The sequence below is a fragment of the Venustampulla echinocandica genome (assembly GCF_003357145.1).
Source record: "Venustampulla echinocandica strain BP 5553 chromosome Unknown scaffold_1, whole genome shotgun sequence".
Classification (NCBI taxonomy): domain Eukaryota; kingdom Fungi; phylum Ascomycota; class Leotiomycetes; order Helotiales; family Pleuroascaceae; genus Venustampulla; species Venustampulla echinocandica.
The window spans coordinates 1,180,130-1,198,305 of NW_022474206.1; the positions used below are offsets into that span (position 1 = coordinate 1,180,130).

Sequence of the window (18,176 nt, forward strand, 5' to 3'; positions counted from 1 at the left end):
TTCCAGCAACATTAGACGACGATGTTTGTAAGACACAACCTTCAAGCTAAATATGGAGATCAACCATTCGAAATTAACGAAGGACCCTGTGTTAGGGAACGGCATCGCCGCTACTAAAGATCTGGACGCTGGAGAAGTGGTTATCTGCATTAATGAGCCGTTCGTGACCGTGGTGGAAAAGGATGCTCTCGAGAGAGTTTGCTCATATTGCATGCTCGAGCATGAAACTTCGTCATTGAAAAGATGTACGAGGTGCAAGGTCGTCCGATATTGTTCAGCAGAATGTCAAAAGCTGGATTGGAAGTTGATCCACAAGAACGAGTGCTCGCTGCTGACGAAACTGCCCCATACACCGCCTACTTCCTTCAGAGCCCTGTATCAGCTGCTGCTTCGTTATCCAGAATTTGGCACTGAATTGGATCCGCGGTCTGCGAATTTGGAGCACCATGTCCATGATTTTAAGAAAGATGAGAAAAGATGGGGTGAGACAATGCTCCAGGCGAAAGCTGTCACGGAATATTCGAAGAGCCCGTCCACCAAAACTGAGAAGGTGGCGACCCTTCTCTGCATCGTAAGTCACAAACCCCCTAGATACTTAGAAATTAACTAATAGATATCAAGATGCGTATTAATGGGTTCCGAGCCGCTCTTCCAGACGACACACCCATTGGACTTTGCTACGAGCCAACCCTAGCTCTTGCCAATCATTCTTGCATGCCGAATGGATTCATCATGTTTGATGGCCGTTGCGTATCAATCATAGCCTTGAATCCAATCAAGAAGGATGATAATATATTCATTACCTATGTGGACCCTACGCAGAGCCGAGACACTCGGAGAGCAGAGCTGCGAAATCGGTATTTCTTCGACTGTAATTGCGAGAAATGTATGGATGACGAAAACCCATATGAGATATTCCGCAAGACTAGAGTAGTATCCTCGCCAGAACTAGACGATTTTGTCGACCACAAAGTCCTTGGAACCAATGCCGGTTCCCGAATTGCAACTATCCAAAGATTAGGGCAGGAGTCGCAATCACTCAGCCTAGTGATAACCAAAGTTTATGGCGTTTTACAGCAAAGCAGATCTGCAGCTTCACAGACCGAGCGCCTTAGCCTCCTGAAGCAAGCATTATCAGACCTATCAGTCTTGAAAGCAAACCAACTGTTTGCTCTACCGCCATACCCTATAATCATGGACGAACTATATATCGCTTATGTCGATAACGGCCATCTACAATCAGCGCTCCTCCTCCTCCTCTTCATTTCCCTTAACTGTGATCCATACAGCTGGCCACAGCCGCACCATCCATTCCGTGTCACTCACCTCTTTACGATTTCCCGACTCCTCAAATACGCCGCTTCTCTCGAGCCTGCCACGCTTGCACAAAACCTGAGTTGCGTACCCAAGGGAATTTTGGAGGGCATTGACTTCATAGATGCCACCCATGCTGTTCTGATTCTTGTGAATGAGTTTGCACCTAAAAGCCATGGGAGGGATACAACGTTTGCGAGGCAGGTCCAAGAAGAGATAAGAGAGGTAGAGGAAGTGCAAAGATTGAGGGGTAGGACCGGTGAGATTTTAAGACGTTGGCAAAGTGGTCGAGATTCGGGGAAGGAAGGCATACTCATTGCAAAGAGGATTTTTGATGGGCTGAAAACCTTGGCGGGGTTTGCGTTTACAGTCATTGAGATACAGACGCTCTAAGAAATTGAAAGTAGACGCCTCTTGAGACAGGATCGTCCGAAGTTACCAAGAATAGGTCGTTTCAATCCCAATCCTTGTAGGGGGATGAGATCCAGGTAAACGAAGCGATTGAATGTTACTGGTAGGAGGCCCCTGTCTAGCACCCCACTGGGCCTACGGATTTTAACAATACCTAGGTTCTTACGTATTCCGCAGCAACCTACGTACTTCATCTACGGTCGTAAATATTTGCTCTAGGAGCGTGTCACAGTGACGACTAGGTCGAAGAGTTTACCCCTTAGGCCTTTGGAAGTGGCCATGGGTTCGTATATGGCACCGAGTACAAGTGCTCAGGTGTGACCCTCTATGATCTTGAGAATGTAATATTACATCATGATAGGGCCGAATCCTTTGCATCTCTGCCACCGAGTTTTACGTTCTTCGTACGAGGGAAGGAGACGGACGTGACAAGTGCATGGTCGTTAAGCTGAATGACGTTTGCTAGTGGTGTTCGATCGAGATATCTTACTTCGTACGACGGATTCACCGGGTCCATGTCAGCATAATCACATTAGCGCGTGGCGCATTCCACTTGGCTGTACGACGTATATTTCTGGATCTTTAACATGGTCATTGCTCTCAATCTCGGAGCATATTACAAGGTCATTGTTCTTGGAGGGCTCTCAGCCGAATAATCACAGCCTTTCTCGTAAAACCAGGGGAATCAGATCACTGTTCTATTATTATTATTATTAGCCTTGATTAAAGTCCTTGTTGTTGTCTTAACATTTAATATCCATCCAATAGTCTTTTAATCCTTATCAAACAGCGAAAATGTTTTTAATCCCTCACTTTCTTTTGATCGCGGCATCTTTCTGCTCTGCCGTAGCAGCCGATGGCTATCCTTTGGCTCACAACAGCTCGTTGGTAGCCCACGATCCGAATATCCTCCAATATAAGGGTTCCTACTACCTCTTCAAGGGAGGAGTATCGATACCATTTTACAAGGCACAAAGTCTTAACGGCCCTTGGGAAGACGTTGGTACCGTATTAAGCGGACTGAGTATAATCCCAAAGGAGAATCAAAAGAGACCATGGGCACTATCTGTCATTCAAAAGAATGGTGTTTTCTACTGTTTTTACACAATTAGTGAAAGGGGCAGCAACGACAGTGCTATCGGGATTGCAACCTCGAATGTGCTGAAATCTGGCTCTTGGAAGGATCACGGTGCGATTATTCAAACTGGAACCGGCCCCGGCTCCCAAAAGCCCCCCTTCAAAGAGTCCAACGCTATCGATGCGCATGTGTTCATCGACCCGAAAGATGGTGCAGCGTACCTGAGTTACGGCAGCTTTTTTTCGGGCCTCTGGCAGCTACCCCCGAGCAATGACCTTCTCTCTCTCAAAAACTCAGACAGCCCAGATGCCAAACATCTAGCCACTACTCTGTCCGTAAAGCGCAACGATGAAGAAGGGAGTTTTATGAGCTACAAAGCACCATTTTATTACTTCTAGTTTAGCCGCGGAAAGTGCTGCCACTTTCCAGACCCGAAAAATCTTCCCGATAATGGAGTGTACGTAGATCAGTTCTTGTTACTTATTCTTTTGTTAAAGTCTGAACATATCGCCACTTACCGTTAGCCGACCATACCGAATATAAGCTAACGAGAAATAACCATAGATATTCCATCCGTGTAGGACGATCGAAGAACGTTCGAGGTCCATTTATAGACAAGAATGGCAAGGCATTGACATCTGGAGGTGGCCATGTCGTGTATGGTTCAAATCATGATAAGCAGGTATTCGCACCTGGTGGGCTTGGAGTGTTGTCGGATGGCCCACAAGACATCCTATACTATCATTATTGTGAGTCTATCCCTCTTGAACCATGCCCTACGGAGCGAAATTAACTAGAGCTATGACTGATGACTTTTTTCCAAAGTGAACAAAAATGTCGGTGTGGCCCATCTAGTAAGTTACACACGTGTATTCTCATTCATAGTCTAGTAGTCATCTCGAAGAATAAATGCTAACACCACTTCTCAGGATGCTTTTATGGGATGGAGCTACCTTGAATACGTCGACGGCTGGCCTATCGCAAAGTATGATCCAGTTGGAAAAGACTCACATATAAACGATATAGTGCAGTAACTGTACGTGTGTATATGTGCGCACGTTTCATGTGTGTATATGTCAAGAGCGAGAGACATCGTAGTCTCCAGTACTATTTGAGGAATATAAATTGAAGTGGGATCGGCCTAGGATTCTAGCGGAGTTTGGGGCTTTTGAGGTAATGGGGAGGTTAGATAAAATAGATACCCCAACATTTATACGCTCTTTAACTTTTATGGGAGCTCTAATATTATCTATCTGTTAAAAGACAGAACTTCGTTATTAAACTCCCAAATTTTATATTGTCTAATTATCTATCTCCTAGAACCTTGACTTTTAAGAAAATAATCCACAATAGGACACCCCTTCAAAAGTGGACGGTACTTCTGATATCTGGTATGTACTCTAGAGTTTTTGCCCGTAGCTAAATGGTGTCTAATTAAATCGAAGGACACAAATTAAACCAGCGATTGATACCCTAGCTTGTTGATTTACTTAGGACTCGGTTCCATTGATTCCCAGAGTTTTGCGGTGATGATCTATCAACCCATTTCATAGCGAGCATGTTCTTGAAACCATCCGAGAATGGGAACGACCCTCCATTGAAACCGTCAGTAAGCACCTGCAGTGTTTCAATGAAAGGTTAACGCAGCGCCGACACATGCTTATTGGCGCATACACAACATAGCATTAAGTTTCATATCCCGGTCATCATCTCTCTTTCTAGCATCTCCGTAACCAGCTTCTCTCTCCTAGCAAGCAACTGCGCCTTATTAACATCCTCAGCATCCTCCGCTGTGACTTGATTCTGGCAAGCTGAGATGCTTTTGTGCTAGAGAGAAACGGTGTTAGCTAGATGAACTTTGCTTTCATTTCCACTGGCAACGCTGATGGTGAAGAAAGAAAGGGGACTGGACGTACCTGGAGAAGGCCCGGTATGCTAGAGTACCGCCTGGGACAGAGTGGGCATTTGTAGGGCTTTTTGTCTTGGGCTGCATTACCAGTTTTAGTGTCTGATGACTTTACTGGTTGCATGCTATCCTGCGCATGGGGATTCGGTGTTGGATAAGACGCTGAAGGCAGAGGTATGCTTCCGGATTCAAACGGCTGCTCATCTCGCTCTATTGAAGAGGAAATTACATCCCTAGACGGATTCTCCTTCTGTGTCTCATTAGCAGCGGAACTTGCCTCCACCCTTCTAGCCTGGTGACTTCTGGATCCTGGCTTCGACTGAAGTTGTTTGTTGCTGCTTTGCGGAAAAGTGCTTGCCTGTTGTGTAGTGCGAGATGCGTCTTGCGTTGTGGTGAGACCTGTGTTTCCCTCTCTTATTTTCCCTTGACTAACTTCAAGGTTCTTGTTGTCGCCTATAGCTGCTGTAGTTAACTCGCTTTGCTTGTGACTCCGAAGAGACCGCCTTCTAGTTTGGCCACCGAGCGTTTCAATAATAGCGTGCGAATCCGGATTCCAAGCGTGGGAGATATCTGATTGGCGTCTTAGCTTCGTTGACTTAATTGTACAGTCCTTGTCCAAGGAACCGGGAGTTGATGCTGTTGAGTTATTGGTAGAAGCCGTTTGATGCACAGATACGACTCCCTTTGGTCCGGAATCAACAATTATCGTATTGGACGTTATAGCATTTTCGGGACCATATTCTGCTGGAAAGGGTTGATCAGAATTCCCAGTGTTCCTCGCCATGTTAGACTTTCCAGGCTCCTCATATCTACTCAAGATTGGAGATCCACCATTCTCAGATGATATTATATCAATCACATCTGGCTTTGGAGTTTGGATTTGGCCACGAGAGTCTCTAGATGGTTGATCGGCGGTCGTTGAGGGAGCATGCTTGACCTTGCGTGGGGGGCCTTTTCTCCTCTTTACTAGGAGCGCAGGGTGTAGCCCACTTTCTTGATTGATGGTTATGGGAGGACTTTTAGCTTGGTCATACTTACGCTTCCGGGAAGGAGCCTGATCATCGTCATAATACTCTAGAATTGGCACACACGATGAGGGTTGTCCGGCGCTAGTTCCAGGTCGCAGCTGCAATTGTGCTGGATGCTCAACTGCTTGAACGGGAATCTCGACACGAGGAATAAGTCGATTTCTCGATTTATTTTCGGAGGCGGTATCTGTATAGTGAGGGCTTGTGTTTAACAAGTTTGCTTGTATCGGTTGGGGTAACGGGCCATTAACAATACATTGCACCAAATCGAGTTGGCTCCTCAATTGTCGCAACTCATTCCTCAATCCATCAATATCGCTCGCCTCTCTACCGCCTTGGAGATTTTCTGAACCGTGCACTGCTCTGTTATTTGTCGCTAGCTGTTTTATGGACTCGATTTGTCTTGTGACTTGCTGCAAGCCAATCTTTACGTCGTCAACCTCATTAGCCTTGTTGCTGACCGTAAGCATATCTGATATGATGATTTCGATGTCTCGATTCAGAGACACTCCGCTTTTACCACGGATATGCTCATTATCAATTTTATCCACCTTCTCATCCAGGTTGCTCATATCGACTTGAAGATTTGCAAGAACTTCTCGGTCCATGTGATGGGCCTGATGAAGGCGTTGACCTTCCTGGAGCTCAACGCGAACTTCCCGCATGAAGTCTCTAAACTGCTGCATCTCGCCTTCAATACGACTCCCAGTGGCGGAAACACGGTCAATGTCCCGTTGCTGGCGGTGGATTGCGTCTTGCGCCCATTCTTTAAATTCGGGGAAGTCGGGAACTGGTTTATCGATGCTCGGGGTAGAGAGTTTGGTTGGTACTGGTGGGGAAGCTATTACCCCAGCTCCAAGCTGTAGATTTCCAGATATCCTCCGAGCAACGGGCTGCACTGTAGATGCTTGCCGAGTGCCAAGGGGCTTCCTTATACTGTCTTGATTGAGCGTAAGTGGGAAGCTTTTTAATATTGAAATATTAGTTTTGGCGCCCGAAGTGGCCGACACCACCGACATGAACGATAGCTGCAATATCAATTGATCTCTAACGGTAGTTTAATATGATATTCCACGATAAGATGCTTATTTAAAGGGGAATAAATCTCACTTAGCTAGAATATGCCCATCAGGAGCACCGTCACACCGTAACCCAACTGGTGTTCCGCATCCCGTACAATTCAAGTTCTGTAAAAAGCTAATGACATTTTTGTCAGCATTACATGATAATGGAAATAGCGTTTAGCTGTATATAGTACCTGTGTGCAATTGTGGACTCCATTGAGGCTGGATTAGGCTCCCCTGTAGCCTTAAAGCCTTTGTCGCAAGTGAGCATAGGATATACAGGGCTACAGTAGGTGTTGCCAATGCCATGCCAGACATTCCGGAATTGGCCCAGCTCATGCCCGCACTTCTGGCAGTAGCAAATGACGGTGTCCATGCTGGTGAGTCAACTAGAGAGCTGGACTATGGCTATGGCAATTCTGAGATGAGCTAAGTCGGGTTAGCATCAGGACATTCGTATCAGCAACATCGAGTTTAACTTGCCTTATGGTTCATAGTTTATGGTGACCGAATGCTGTTTTGGTATTGATAGTACATACCGAGCACTTTCCATGAGGAGATTCGATTTGGTTTGGGTGACGCGTTGGTCGCGTCTTTTCGCGTTATGAATGTAGCTTTACCACAGTGCTCGTTTTCTTCCTCTTTGGAGATATAAGGGAGAATAACTCCAAAACGGGAGGACTTTTACGATTCGATCGAAAATTGACACATAAATTTATTATTTCTGAACAGACATCAGGATTTGGTTCTGGGAAACTCCGGGGAGGCGGGGGTTTGTTCCTCGCAGCCTCGCTTGCTAGCCTTGTTCGATAAGCAGGGAGGAATTAATTTTCGGAAAGACTTCAAGGACCTTACTCCAACCCAAAACATCATGACTTCCACTAAAGGACAGGCTGCTGCTGATAAGCACGGTCAATACCGCCAATCTGAGAACAAGAACAATCGCAAGAAGCGCAAGCTTTCCGAGTCCGAATCATGCACCGGGAAAGAGTCTGGTATGGGCCAAACGCAACCATTACCTCGCCAACCCAAGCTGCCAGAGTTCAATCTGACATCTGCAAGTCGTCGCAATGAAAATTCCAAGTCGCGGGAGGATGAGGAGGCGCGCAGCAGTTCGCAAGAATGGCAGGTTATAGAAAACGGACGTCCCAGGAAGAAGGCGAAGAAAATACCGAAAGCCGATTCTTCATCCTACCCTGTCATCGATTTCTCTAAGGAGTCTAGATTACAATCGCAGATCAAGATTAGTGACCTGCAGAGTCTGGTGTTATATATACTTGCAGATGGGCCATCGCCTCAGTTCGTTTCTGTACGCAACCGTTCGCACATACGAAAGGTCGTTGTTGTTATGGTCCCGGGGCTGGAAAAGTCTATGTTTGAATCGAAGAGCGATGATGGAGCATCGAGCATGGAGCAGCAGTCGCAAGACCGAAAAGAATATGATTACACCTCACCGGATGACTACTACCCTGGCAAGCTCGATGCTGACAATCTACCTCCATCATTAAAGCCATTTGCAGACATGTTCAAACTCATATGGCCAGTCAAGACACCTGGTGATGACAGAATGGGCAAAATGCATTCGCCACTGCATGCCATGCTTACAGCGCCATTACCAAAGGACAAAGAAGATTCAAGCAAACACCGTGGTAGGAAGGGTGCCCGGCCTGCGCAAGCGCCGCCTGGCTGGAAAGATTCTCGGACTCCGATTACTGAGTTTCTTCTTGACACCGAGGATCTTCTTGAGAATGAATATGTACTTCATCCTGCGTCTTACACCAAGGAAGCGGAAAAGAATGCATTGGCAGAGCATAGGCGTTCTACCGGAGTGTCACAAGACCACGGGTGGGTGGATACTTTGGTTAGTAATTTTGATGAAGGAACAGCACCAAACCATGAAATTGAATCTGGGAGTCTAACTGCTGGTCGTGACATCCTCGCAATGGATTGTGAAATGTGCATGACTGGAGAGAGTGAGTTCTCACTTACACGCATAAGTCTTGTTGGATGGGATGGTTCTGTGGTTTTGGATGAGCTTGTGAAGCCGGAGAAGCCTATCACAAACTACCTAACACAGTATGTTACTTTCTTGATGTTCATGGCTATTTTGCTAACTTATCCACCAGGTATTCTGGCATCACAGAGGAATTGCTGTCTCCAGTCACTACCACCTTGGCGGACATACAAAAGAAACTCCTAGAAATCCTTCACCCGCGCACTATACTAATCGGCCATTCTCTAAACTCGGATCTCACGGCACTCAAAACCACACATCCCTTTATCATTGATACCGCCCTTCTATATCCTCATCCTCGGGGTCCACCTCTCAAGTCATCCCTGAGATGGCTTGCACAACGGTATCTAAACCGAGAAATTCAGAAAGGCCATGGCAATGTTGGTCCAGGCGGCGGTCATGATTCCATTGAAGATGCAAGAACTTGCCTCGACCTCGTCAAACAAAAGTGCGAGAAAGGGAAGCAGTGGGGTACCAGTGAGGCATCTGGAGAGAGTATTTTCAAACGCGTAGGCCGAGCTGGTGTACATTATAAGAATCAAGGGGGCTTAGCCATACCGAGCCTATTGGATGGCAAGTCAAGCGCCGCTGTGGATTGGGGTGATCCAAAGAAAGGACCCGGTGCGGCTGCCACATTCCAAATTGGATGTCAGAGCGATGAAGAGGTGGCACAGGGCATTATTCGGGCAGTGAATGGTGACTTTGATGGAAAGGAAATCCCAGGCGGCGGAGTTGACTTCGTATGGGGAAGATTAAGAGAGCTAGAAGCTTTGAAGGGCTGGTGGAATAACAATAGAATGGATACTGAGAGCGCTAAAGAACGCTCTTCAAAAGACGTTGGTACTAAAGCTGAAGAAAACTCAACTTTAGAAGGTTCGTCCACTGCGAACGATGGCGCCACTGGCCCCATTGCTGCAACCTCATCTGCTCTTCCTGTCCCCACTACCATCGACTCCAATACACCCATCGATGTCGCAACAGAAAACCTCACACGGCGGTTGAAGAGGATATACGACGCTCTCCCTCTATGCACCGCGCTCATGATCTACAGCGGCTCGGGGGATCCGCGTGAGATGAGCAGGTTATCAAATATGCATTTGGAACATAAGCGCGAGTTTAAGATCAAGAAATGGGATCAGCTGAGTATTAAGTGGACGGATGTGGAAGACCAGGCTTTGAAGAAAGCTGCTAAATCTGCGAGAGAGGACGGCCTTGGGTTTATAAGTGTCAAGTGAGACGGCGTACGGATGAGAAATGAATTTCGACGTTTGGCAGCCAGGCACTTCGGGCAATAGCCAGGGTGAAATAATGGTCATTGCCATCGGTGGCCTAGAGATGTACGCTTACATCACTTGCTTGACCTATATCTACGATTGTAGGATTGAAAACCCAGATCTTGTATTCGTAGATCTGCCGATTCGGTAGCAGCTCCGTAAGGTATCTGGAGTGGGTTGTTCCTTAAATAGCACAACTACTATTAGCGCGGCTATAATTTTGCGAAGTAGCCTACGTGGGTTGCTAAACCCATTACACAAACACTGGTAAGATATGACGGGTATGCTTTTTGGGGTTTCAAGGATGTATATTCCATTTATAGCGTGCCCAATGCCCATATTCGAATCTAAACCATGCCACAAATCGGACAGCTTCTTCTCTCACTGCCCTTCGTCTATCTAAGATGACATGTCTATGCGCTCCATGCCGCTCTCTATACCGAGTTCTAACTTTAGTTCCATAGTAAACCTATGATGGGAGGAATAATCACGCTACTTCCCCACCGACAAGCCGAGATATAAATCATATCACTCAGCTGCTGGCGTCTGCACTGGAAGTTCCGCGCCTGGAAATGGTTCAACCCCAGTTATGTCATGGGCATGTGCGCCCACTGGTCTGATTCCCTGTTTAGGCGGCCCGCCGATCTCAACTAAATGGGCATTCTCTTCATTTGAGCTCTCGTCGAACTTAAACGTACGAAACTCGCAGGTTTTGTAGGCCGTGCCTGTTTTATATAATTTCTATTAGTGACCTTTTGCTCGGTGGAAGGGGAGAAGCTGGAACAAAACGTGATCACTGACCTCGAGGGGGGATCAAGCCAGTCCAGTCTTCGGTAAGATAATGCAAGAATGCGCCGTGGGTAACGAGTACTATTGATGTCTCGGGGCGTTTCCACAAGAAGCGGCGGAGCTCTGCTGCTCGCTGCTCGACTGCTTTTAAGGATGCTTCATATTTCCCTGCCTAAAAGCAAATTCAACATGATTAATAAACCTTGCCAAGATCACCCGGGATTACTTTGGTGAGTCTCTTACTTTGCCATTCCAGCCCTCCTCCAAAAGGCCATAATCAATCCTCCCGTCCAAATTAACCTTCACATCCACATTTACGAGAACATCCTGCATCGCCGCCTCGAGAACTTCCGGGTCCGTGCCTGTGTCACATGGTCTCGCACTGATTTCCTGTGCCAGCGGTACAAGCAGTAACGGAACTTCAGGTCTTGATAGGACGGATCCGAAGGCTGTTACGGCAGTTTGGATGGTGCGGCGGAGGGGAGAAGCCAGAACTATCTCGACTGACGAGTGGTGGGGAAAGCGGGATCTGAGATCTTGACATTGGGAGCGGCCCAAAGGAGTCAGATTAGGGTCCTTGACAGAGGAGTTTCCCTGTGATGTGTGTATTAGTATGATAAGAATTAAAATTTAACTTCTACTTACTTGGGGGTTTTGTTCGGAAATGTTATGCTCGGCCTGTCCGTGTCGGACAAGATAGATGATCTTCGTTCTAGACATGGTGATTATTGGATTATTGTTGAGTGAGTGATCGACTTGACTTCAGGGTTGTGGATGACGGATATGCCGCCTTTTAAGTTCCGCCTCCAGCAAACAAATTGATTTGGTTTGCGGCGGTACTCGAGTAATGCGCCACCGCCAAGTGGGTAGTCTGTACTCGAGTGACTAAAAATCATACAGTGTACGATTTACTACGTCCACAAGTAACAATAAGTTGCTGCCTACGTCAATACTCTGTAAGCGATCGTACAATGGGCCTAGAAGCCTGTCATTTGAAACCGAGTTAGTTTCTACGCCTCAGAACTACGTTTAATCTTCAAGGCATATATAAAAACAAGTGGACAAGGCTGCGGAATGCAGGGCTATAGTACCTGACAGGACCATGCGGAGGCTAACTTAATCCATAAAGTCCTATTAACCTCGACGACAGTTATTAAATGCCTTCAGCTTGTTCTTATATGGTTTCAAAGTTGGCTAATGCATCAAAGGAAATATTAGCACGGCATCAAGAAACCGTTTCCGCGAACTTTTGCAGTGTTCAACATTAGGAGCTGGTATTGTTTTGCTTCCTCCTGGCAGCTGCGAATGCTGCCATACTAATAACTCGAACGTGATAAGGTTATGGTTAGGAGAGATACTTCGTACGGTTCGATGTAGTATAATAAAGTGCGTCTTGAATGTTGCGTTTTCTTATTATTCGGCTGACTTGCTAGTTTCCGGATCTACAAACGGTCAGCTCGGCCTCGGCAGACTTACTTATTCCGGCTATAGTACGTAGTATCTACCTTATGCGATAAGCGTTGGCGAAGGAACGTTTATCGGGGGGCTGGAGCCACTTCGCAACAAAGCGATATCCGACGATCATTTAGTCGCAATCCTCCGTACGCATCGAACCCTTTTATCATGATCTTACGAAATGGCACCTGATGAAGATGAATACAACCGTGCTTCCACAGTCTACGAATTATCATAGATTCAGAGACAAACGGCGACGTCATGTTCACCACACCCCGGAAATCCGGTACTAGTTCCACCTGGAATACTCCCAAGAAGGTCCCATTGAATGGCCTCTTCGAAGATGGAATCTGGCACTGTAAGTATGCACCTGGAGTGATAATACGGCTTATATCTAATAATAGCTAGGCAATTGCAGTTCCCGCCTCCCAGCGTCGCACTTTCAAGTGAAAAAGGAGGGCCCAAACAAAGGAAAATGGTTCTATACCTGTCAAGAACCCAAGGGGCGCCAATGTGGGTTTTTCTTATGGGACGATAAAGCTGTGGGAAGGGAAATGCGAGCAGTACTGAATAATTCTCGATCCAAGCCCGACGAGCCAAGCACCCCCGTCGATCCATCGAAGGACATGAGGCCAATGGAGGGACATTCTGCTGCTAGGAACAAATTCATGCAAGGCCAAGTAAAGACGGAGGAAGATGAGTTTGGGGATTGGCCGCTCTCTGTTGCAGATGAGGTAGATGTAGTAGAGCGTGCGTCTACTCCTCAATCCTCGAACCCGGAGACTCCCCGAAAGGCCATCAAGACTAGTCAATTTGCGACTCCTGGCAGCAAGAGGAAATGGGATGATACAAATCTACCAACTCCGATGACAGAAGGGGGAAATCGCTCCGGATTTTCTAATGCAAGGGGAGATGTTTTCACTACACCATCCTCAATATTCAAAGAAAACATGCTGTTTGGGCTTCGAAGTCCTTCTGCGACACCTACGCCGAGTAGGTTTCGAGACACTACACTCCCTGCTAGCAGTCATGGAGAAGCCCCGCAACCCAGCTACGATATTACTGATGAAGTGATGGACCTCCTCAAGGATCAGCAAATCGACAAAGAAACAGCCACCAGTTTACGCCAGCTTTTGGATAGACACGCTCTCAAGGTCTCCGGCATTGCCAGAGGACGTGATATTACACGGGTTGCCTTGAAGGCTAAAGACGCGAAGATTACGGATCTGCAGCAGAAGGTCGCTGCCCTAGAGTCAGAACGCGAAATGGATAAGACGATTATTAAACATCTCAAGGGTGACATCGCGCAGAGTGTTGCTGATAGGCGTGGAAAAGGACGAGGGAGATAATATCGATTCCCCTGGATATCTTAGTATATCGAAACCAGAAAACCATACCTGGCATTGTCCATGTCTAGTTGCAAGCTGGAAAATAAAGTGTGCTTGCCACATACGAGCTATCGAGGCTTTTGCTAGGGTGTTATCACTACCCTGATCCGCGCATTCGTTCTCCGAAATATCTCTCTGGGTTGGGAAATACTGTATTGCAAAACACACCCTCCATCGCCCTTGGCCGATGTATCTGCGAGTTCGCAAATGATGCACACAACTCAACGACCAAGCGAGAGACACTTGACGACTGAAACTGTCCTCAGATGGAATTCTTAGGCATGTTCTGACTATAGGCACTTTGGATCACTTTAGGTATCTGAGTTATATCTGCTGATGAGCCTAAAGTACCAACCAACCAACCATATGACTTCTGCTACAGTCTGTAGGTAGAGGTTTGCAAAGAGTATACTTGCCTGCTGGATTGACAGAGCCGGTAGTCCCGGATTGTATTACCAAATAGCAAGGGCGGTAGATTATAATTTATGTCATATTATGACTTTCAAGACTAGCCATTAGGGGGTTAACCATGCAGTAACAAAACGAGGCCAATAAGTTAAGCCTCTAGGGCAAATACAACTTTAGTTTTACTTTGAGGAGTACTTTTAGCAAATTACTAGTATTTCCAGACCAAACATACAACCTTCCCAGAGGCATGCCTTCCTTATCCCACTCTAAATCCCCATGATTTGAGTTAATATACGAAGTACTGTACTGCCTTCCATGCGCCCCAAATATGTTTTGCTTCCTTAACGAAAGGAGGGGGAGCCAAGCTAGTCATTACCGGACCGCTGATGCAGAAACTCCAGTTGATGCCACTCCCATATCTATACACCTCTCCACACCAAAGTATACAGGCCTTATAATGGCCTATTGTTCATATCCGTCATGGCCGGTCTTGGCGGCCCCTCTCTGCCCGGCGACAGTTGGTAGCTCTCCTCTCTCCAAAGCACTATCGCTAGCAACAGCCTGCGGACTCACAATACCCGTCCGGGGATCGATCATACCTGGCACCGAGCCAGTTCTCGAACTCGCTGGTGCCATTCTCCCCTCCCGCTCCCACATCGAATTGTCAATCTGGCTGTAATCCGAATTCATGGGATTGGATCCAGACACCTCTGGGATGTCCGCCATAGCATACTCTCTGGGGCCCGCTTCAAGATCCTCGAGGTTGGTGCCTTCTTCCGGACCACCTAACTTGCTTCGTTTGCTGCTAAAGAAGCGGTTTCTATGCGTACGAGAACTTCCCCCACTTAACATCGTTCCAAGTCCGCTTTCACGGCTAGAAGTTCTCGCCATAGAAGCGTCATCCTCGCTGCCTCGGCCATCTCTGGAGGTTGATTTGAGACTCGACGACCCTCGGATGTTGGCGCTTGGAACGCGGGGTGGGGGATTATCGTATATATCACCGTAATCGTCACCGGAAGACATGGAGGACATGCCGAGCGAGAAGTCGACGCGTTTGCCCATCTGAGAGATGGTCTCTCCGCGCTGGCGAGACGAAGCATCATCTCTGTTGCGGAGGATTGATGGGTGTGCCTTTGGCGGATGGGGATGGTGCGGAGGTTGGGATGGGTCGTGTGGAGCGAAACTATCTTCATGTGTTGAGGTTCCATGAGGGCCAGAATTTGGATCTGGGTACGGGGTGTTTTGGGAAGGTATAGATTGTGGATAGGCTCCATGCAAGTGCATCGGGAATTCATTGGCAGCACCCGCAAGACGCATGCGTGGTCCTTCCATGCCCAGCTCAGTCATGGTGACCATCATAGCACAGATAAATTTATTTCGTCGCTGCAGACGCAAAAGCTCGTTTTGCCAATTTGACTTGTAGAAGAATACCACGTTCAGAGTAATGGAGTGGGCTTCGTAAATCGTTCTTAGTTCGGTCAGGATCTTCTTCTGGTATTCCCGGTTCTCGGAGCTGACGAATTCTAAAAGGCGTTGACGAAGAGTATCGATCTGCTCCAGTGTCGTGCCAAACTTCACAGTGACCGGCACAGCCTCTGCAAGTCCTCCTGATCGACGTTGATTGAGAATGAAAAGGGTGTTGAGGTAGGAATTTGGAGCTTGGACAACATGGCCCTCCATTTTCTTGAACTCGGTGAACAACAGAGATATCTCCTTCACAAAGTAATCGTCTCCTTTCAGTTCGGACCCAGTGTTTCCATAGATTGTAACTCGATCACCCACATCGAAGGGATGCTTGACGAAAACAAAGATGCAAGACTGTAAGAATTCTTGAGCCGTTGCAGAGAATAGCCATGAAAGGGCCAACACTGAGGATCCTAGTGATGTCAATACACCCGACGCAGATGTCGATATGAGAGAGATAAACACAAGGATGGCGATGACAGCGACGACGAACAAGAAGACATCATCTAGCTTGCCAACAACCGAGTCCAAGTCCTTGAGGGATGCAGTGATGGCCTTTCGCTCTCGGCCCATTTCAACACATACTGCTTCAAGCTCTTCCATGGAAATATCGCCATTCAGGTCCTTGTCGAACATGGTAAATGCTGCGTCAGCCTCCTCGTCGTTATCGAACGCGAGTCTTAAATCGTCGGAGATGACTGTCTCCGTTCCTTCCTGGGCAAAGGTACGGTATAATCGCCGGGCCAAAACCTGGGCGCCACTTGTGGTGTGTAGAAGTTGGAGAACGCTGAATAAATGTTAAGAGCTATTATACCATCGGATAAATACAACTTACACTTGTTGAGGTTGGCTACTAGTTGACACGGCTCTTCCTGTAAAATCGCCAGCCACTCGTCCAGCCAAATCACCAGCCTTGTGGAACACCTGGCGTGCATTCTTTTGCGCCTTCTTTTGCGCCTTATTTACATAGAGCATTGGCGTCCTCGCTCCAGAAGATGGCCCACTTGTAGGGTCCACTTCAAACTCTGAATCTTCCATCTTGATCTTGTCCTTGGAATAAACATAAAGCTTAACCAGACTAGAGATCTGAAATTTATTGACTTCAATTCGGTCGGCGTAAGTTCGGAGATGGAAGCTGATGGCGATAAGCTGGATAATGATCTTCTCGATGAAGTTCAAAATGGCCGCAACAAAGATAGATATTATGATCTTGTTGACCACAAGCTCCCAATTCCTCGTAGTTTTGTCACCATCTACATGGTGATTTTTCACTGTGGGCAGAAAAGATATTTCGATGGCAAGTAACCAGAAGAAGAGCGTCGCAGGAAGCTCAAGCTGCTTGCCAAGATCTCTCCATTTCTTTTCACTGTTAGTGAAGATGCTGGCTACGAGTCCCATAGGCCAAGGAATAGATTTGGCTAAAATCTGCGATCTATCAGCGACTGGCAATATAGATGAAAGGTATTATGGAGGGAGAGGTACTCTAGCAGCCCACAGTGTTAACCACACAATCTCTAGCCAAATTCCGAACCAAAATAGCTTTACCCCACCCACGCTTGTCTTCGTGAACACGAAACGTCCAAGAAGAGTTGGTATCAGTAACAAGACGCTCACAGGTATAATGTAAGTAAAATATCGAACAAGGAAACTGGATTCATGTATCCTTTTCACAAACTTGGAGAATGTGGTTCTCGGAGCTTCCGGTGGTTGGTAGACTTTTGTTTTCTCATGAATAGGCGTCGTATCAACATCGAAATCATCAACGGCCACTGCCGGAGTCCGGGAGTTCGACCGGTGCATTGATTTGGATCTTCGCATACTTTCCTGGTTGAGCCGTTCGGCATCGGATGCTTCACGCTCAGCGCGTAAGAATTCAAGTTCATCATCGAGACGGCGAGACTGCTCCCTTTGCGCGGAGGGCGACATGGGCGACCTGCTTCGATCCAGTTTGTTGAGGTGGTCGTCCCCTTTCATGTAGCTTGTGGTAACGTGCAGATGGTTGTGATCTATTCCATCATTGCCCTCGCCACCTAGTGTGCCATCCTCATCCGAGGAGCGGCGGCCGCGCCTGTGTGTTTCATGGTCTGCAGGGCCGTGACTGCCAGCGAATTCGGGATACGAGTATTGTTCCTGCTCGTGTATTGGCGTTGTCATTATTGGGGGTTTGGTGTCGTGTATTCAAGGTCGAGGGACTCGCTCAATCGTCGGAGTCGCGTGTGGTATGGGAACAACGCGAGTGCGATGTATAACGGGCCTTTCGTAAAGACAATCGATAGACTGTGTGAAGGCGTGGGTGGCAACTGGCTGTAGAATATCGCGGTGTACTGTAATGAAGCTTCAATCACAGACGTTTTGTTGGAAACGAGAGATTAGCAGGTAGCTAGAAACGACGGACAAGTCGAGGAAGAAGGTGCAAAGCGAACAAGACAATGTAGTAACAAGACGGATACAGATATGAAATTGATATAATAGAGAAAGTGAATATGATCGAAGCTGGCAGAGAGATATCAACCCCATAGCGGGGGCAGCATTTTTGTATTTTTAGCATCCCGAAAGAACCCTTCCTTCCTTTGTTTTAAGGCG

General features: G+C 47.1%; 7 protein-coding genes across 7 annotated transcripts; 4 read left to right on the forward strand and 3 right to left on the reverse strand.

Moving 5' to 3' along the window:
• Nucleotides 1–52: 52 nt before the first annotated feature.
• On the forward strand, nt 53–1,707 carry BP5553_02930 (SET protein; the record flags this gene model as incomplete). Its single annotated transcript, XM_032011553.1, has 2 exons — nt 53–571; nt 622–1,707. 2 exons carry the CDS (start codon nt 53–55, stop codon nt 1,705–1,707), a joined length of 1,605 nt encoding a protein of 534 aa, XP_031871246.1.
• Nucleotides 1,708–2,520: 813 nt separating this feature from the next.
• BP5553_02931 (Arabinan endo-1,5-alpha-L-arabinosidase) lies at nt 2,521–3,837 on the forward strand (the record flags this gene model as incomplete). The annotated part of the gene is made up of 5 exons (XM_032011554.1): nt 2,521–3,134; nt 3,207–3,260; nt 3,368–3,552; nt 3,629–3,657; nt 3,733–3,837. 5 exons carry the CDS (start codon nt 2,521–2,523, stop codon nt 3,835–3,837), a joined length of 987 nt encoding a protein of 328 aa, XP_031871247.1.
• A 658-nt stretch (nt 3,838–4,495) lies between these two features.
• BP5553_02932 (uncharacterized protein) lies at nt 4,496–6,756 on the reverse strand (the record flags this gene model as incomplete). Its single annotated transcript, XM_032011555.1, has 2 exons — nt 4,496–4,630; nt 4,720–6,756. 2 exons carry the CDS (start codon nt 6,754–6,756, stop codon nt 4,496–4,498), a joined length of 2,172 nt encoding a protein of 723 aa, XP_031871248.1.
• Nucleotides 6,757–7,672: 916 nt separating this feature from the next.
• Nucleotides 7,673–10,050, forward strand: BP5553_02933 (Uncharacterized protein; the record flags this gene model as incomplete). Its single annotated transcript, XM_032011556.1, has 2 exons — nt 7,673–8,877; nt 8,928–10,050. The coding sequence occupies 2 exons, from the start codon at nt 7,673–7,675 to the stop codon at nt 10,048–10,050; spliced, it is 2,328 nt and encodes a 775-aa protein (XP_031871249.1).
• A 567-nt stretch (nt 10,051–10,617) lies between these two features.
• BP5553_02934 (Phosphoglycerate mutase-like protein) lies at nt 10,618–11,598 on the reverse strand (the record flags this gene model as incomplete). The annotated part of the gene is made up of 4 exons (XM_032011557.1): nt 10,618–10,814; nt 10,891–11,050; nt 11,122–11,472; nt 11,524–11,598. The coding sequence occupies 4 exons, from the start codon at nt 11,596–11,598 to the stop codon at nt 10,618–10,620; spliced, it is 783 nt and encodes a 260-aa protein (XP_031871250.1).
• Nucleotides 11,599–12,594: 996 nt separating this feature from the next.
• Nucleotides 12,595–13,682, forward strand: BP5553_02935 (Uncharacterized protein; the record flags this gene model as incomplete). The annotated part of the gene is made up of 2 exons (XM_032011558.1): nt 12,595–12,691; nt 12,742–13,682. 2 exons carry the CDS (start codon nt 12,595–12,597, stop codon nt 13,680–13,682), a joined length of 1,038 nt encoding a protein of 345 aa, XP_031871251.1.
• A 909-nt stretch (nt 13,683–14,591) lies between these two features.
• Nucleotides 14,592–17,747, reverse strand: BP5553_02936 (uncharacterized protein; the record flags this gene model as incomplete). Its single annotated transcript, XM_032011559.1, has 3 exons — nt 14,592–16,380; nt 16,429–17,018; nt 17,076–17,747. 3 exons carry the CDS (start codon nt 17,745–17,747, stop codon nt 14,592–14,594), a joined length of 3,051 nt encoding a protein of 1,016 aa, XP_031871252.1.
• Between the last annotated feature and the right edge of the window lie 429 nt (nt 17,748–18,176).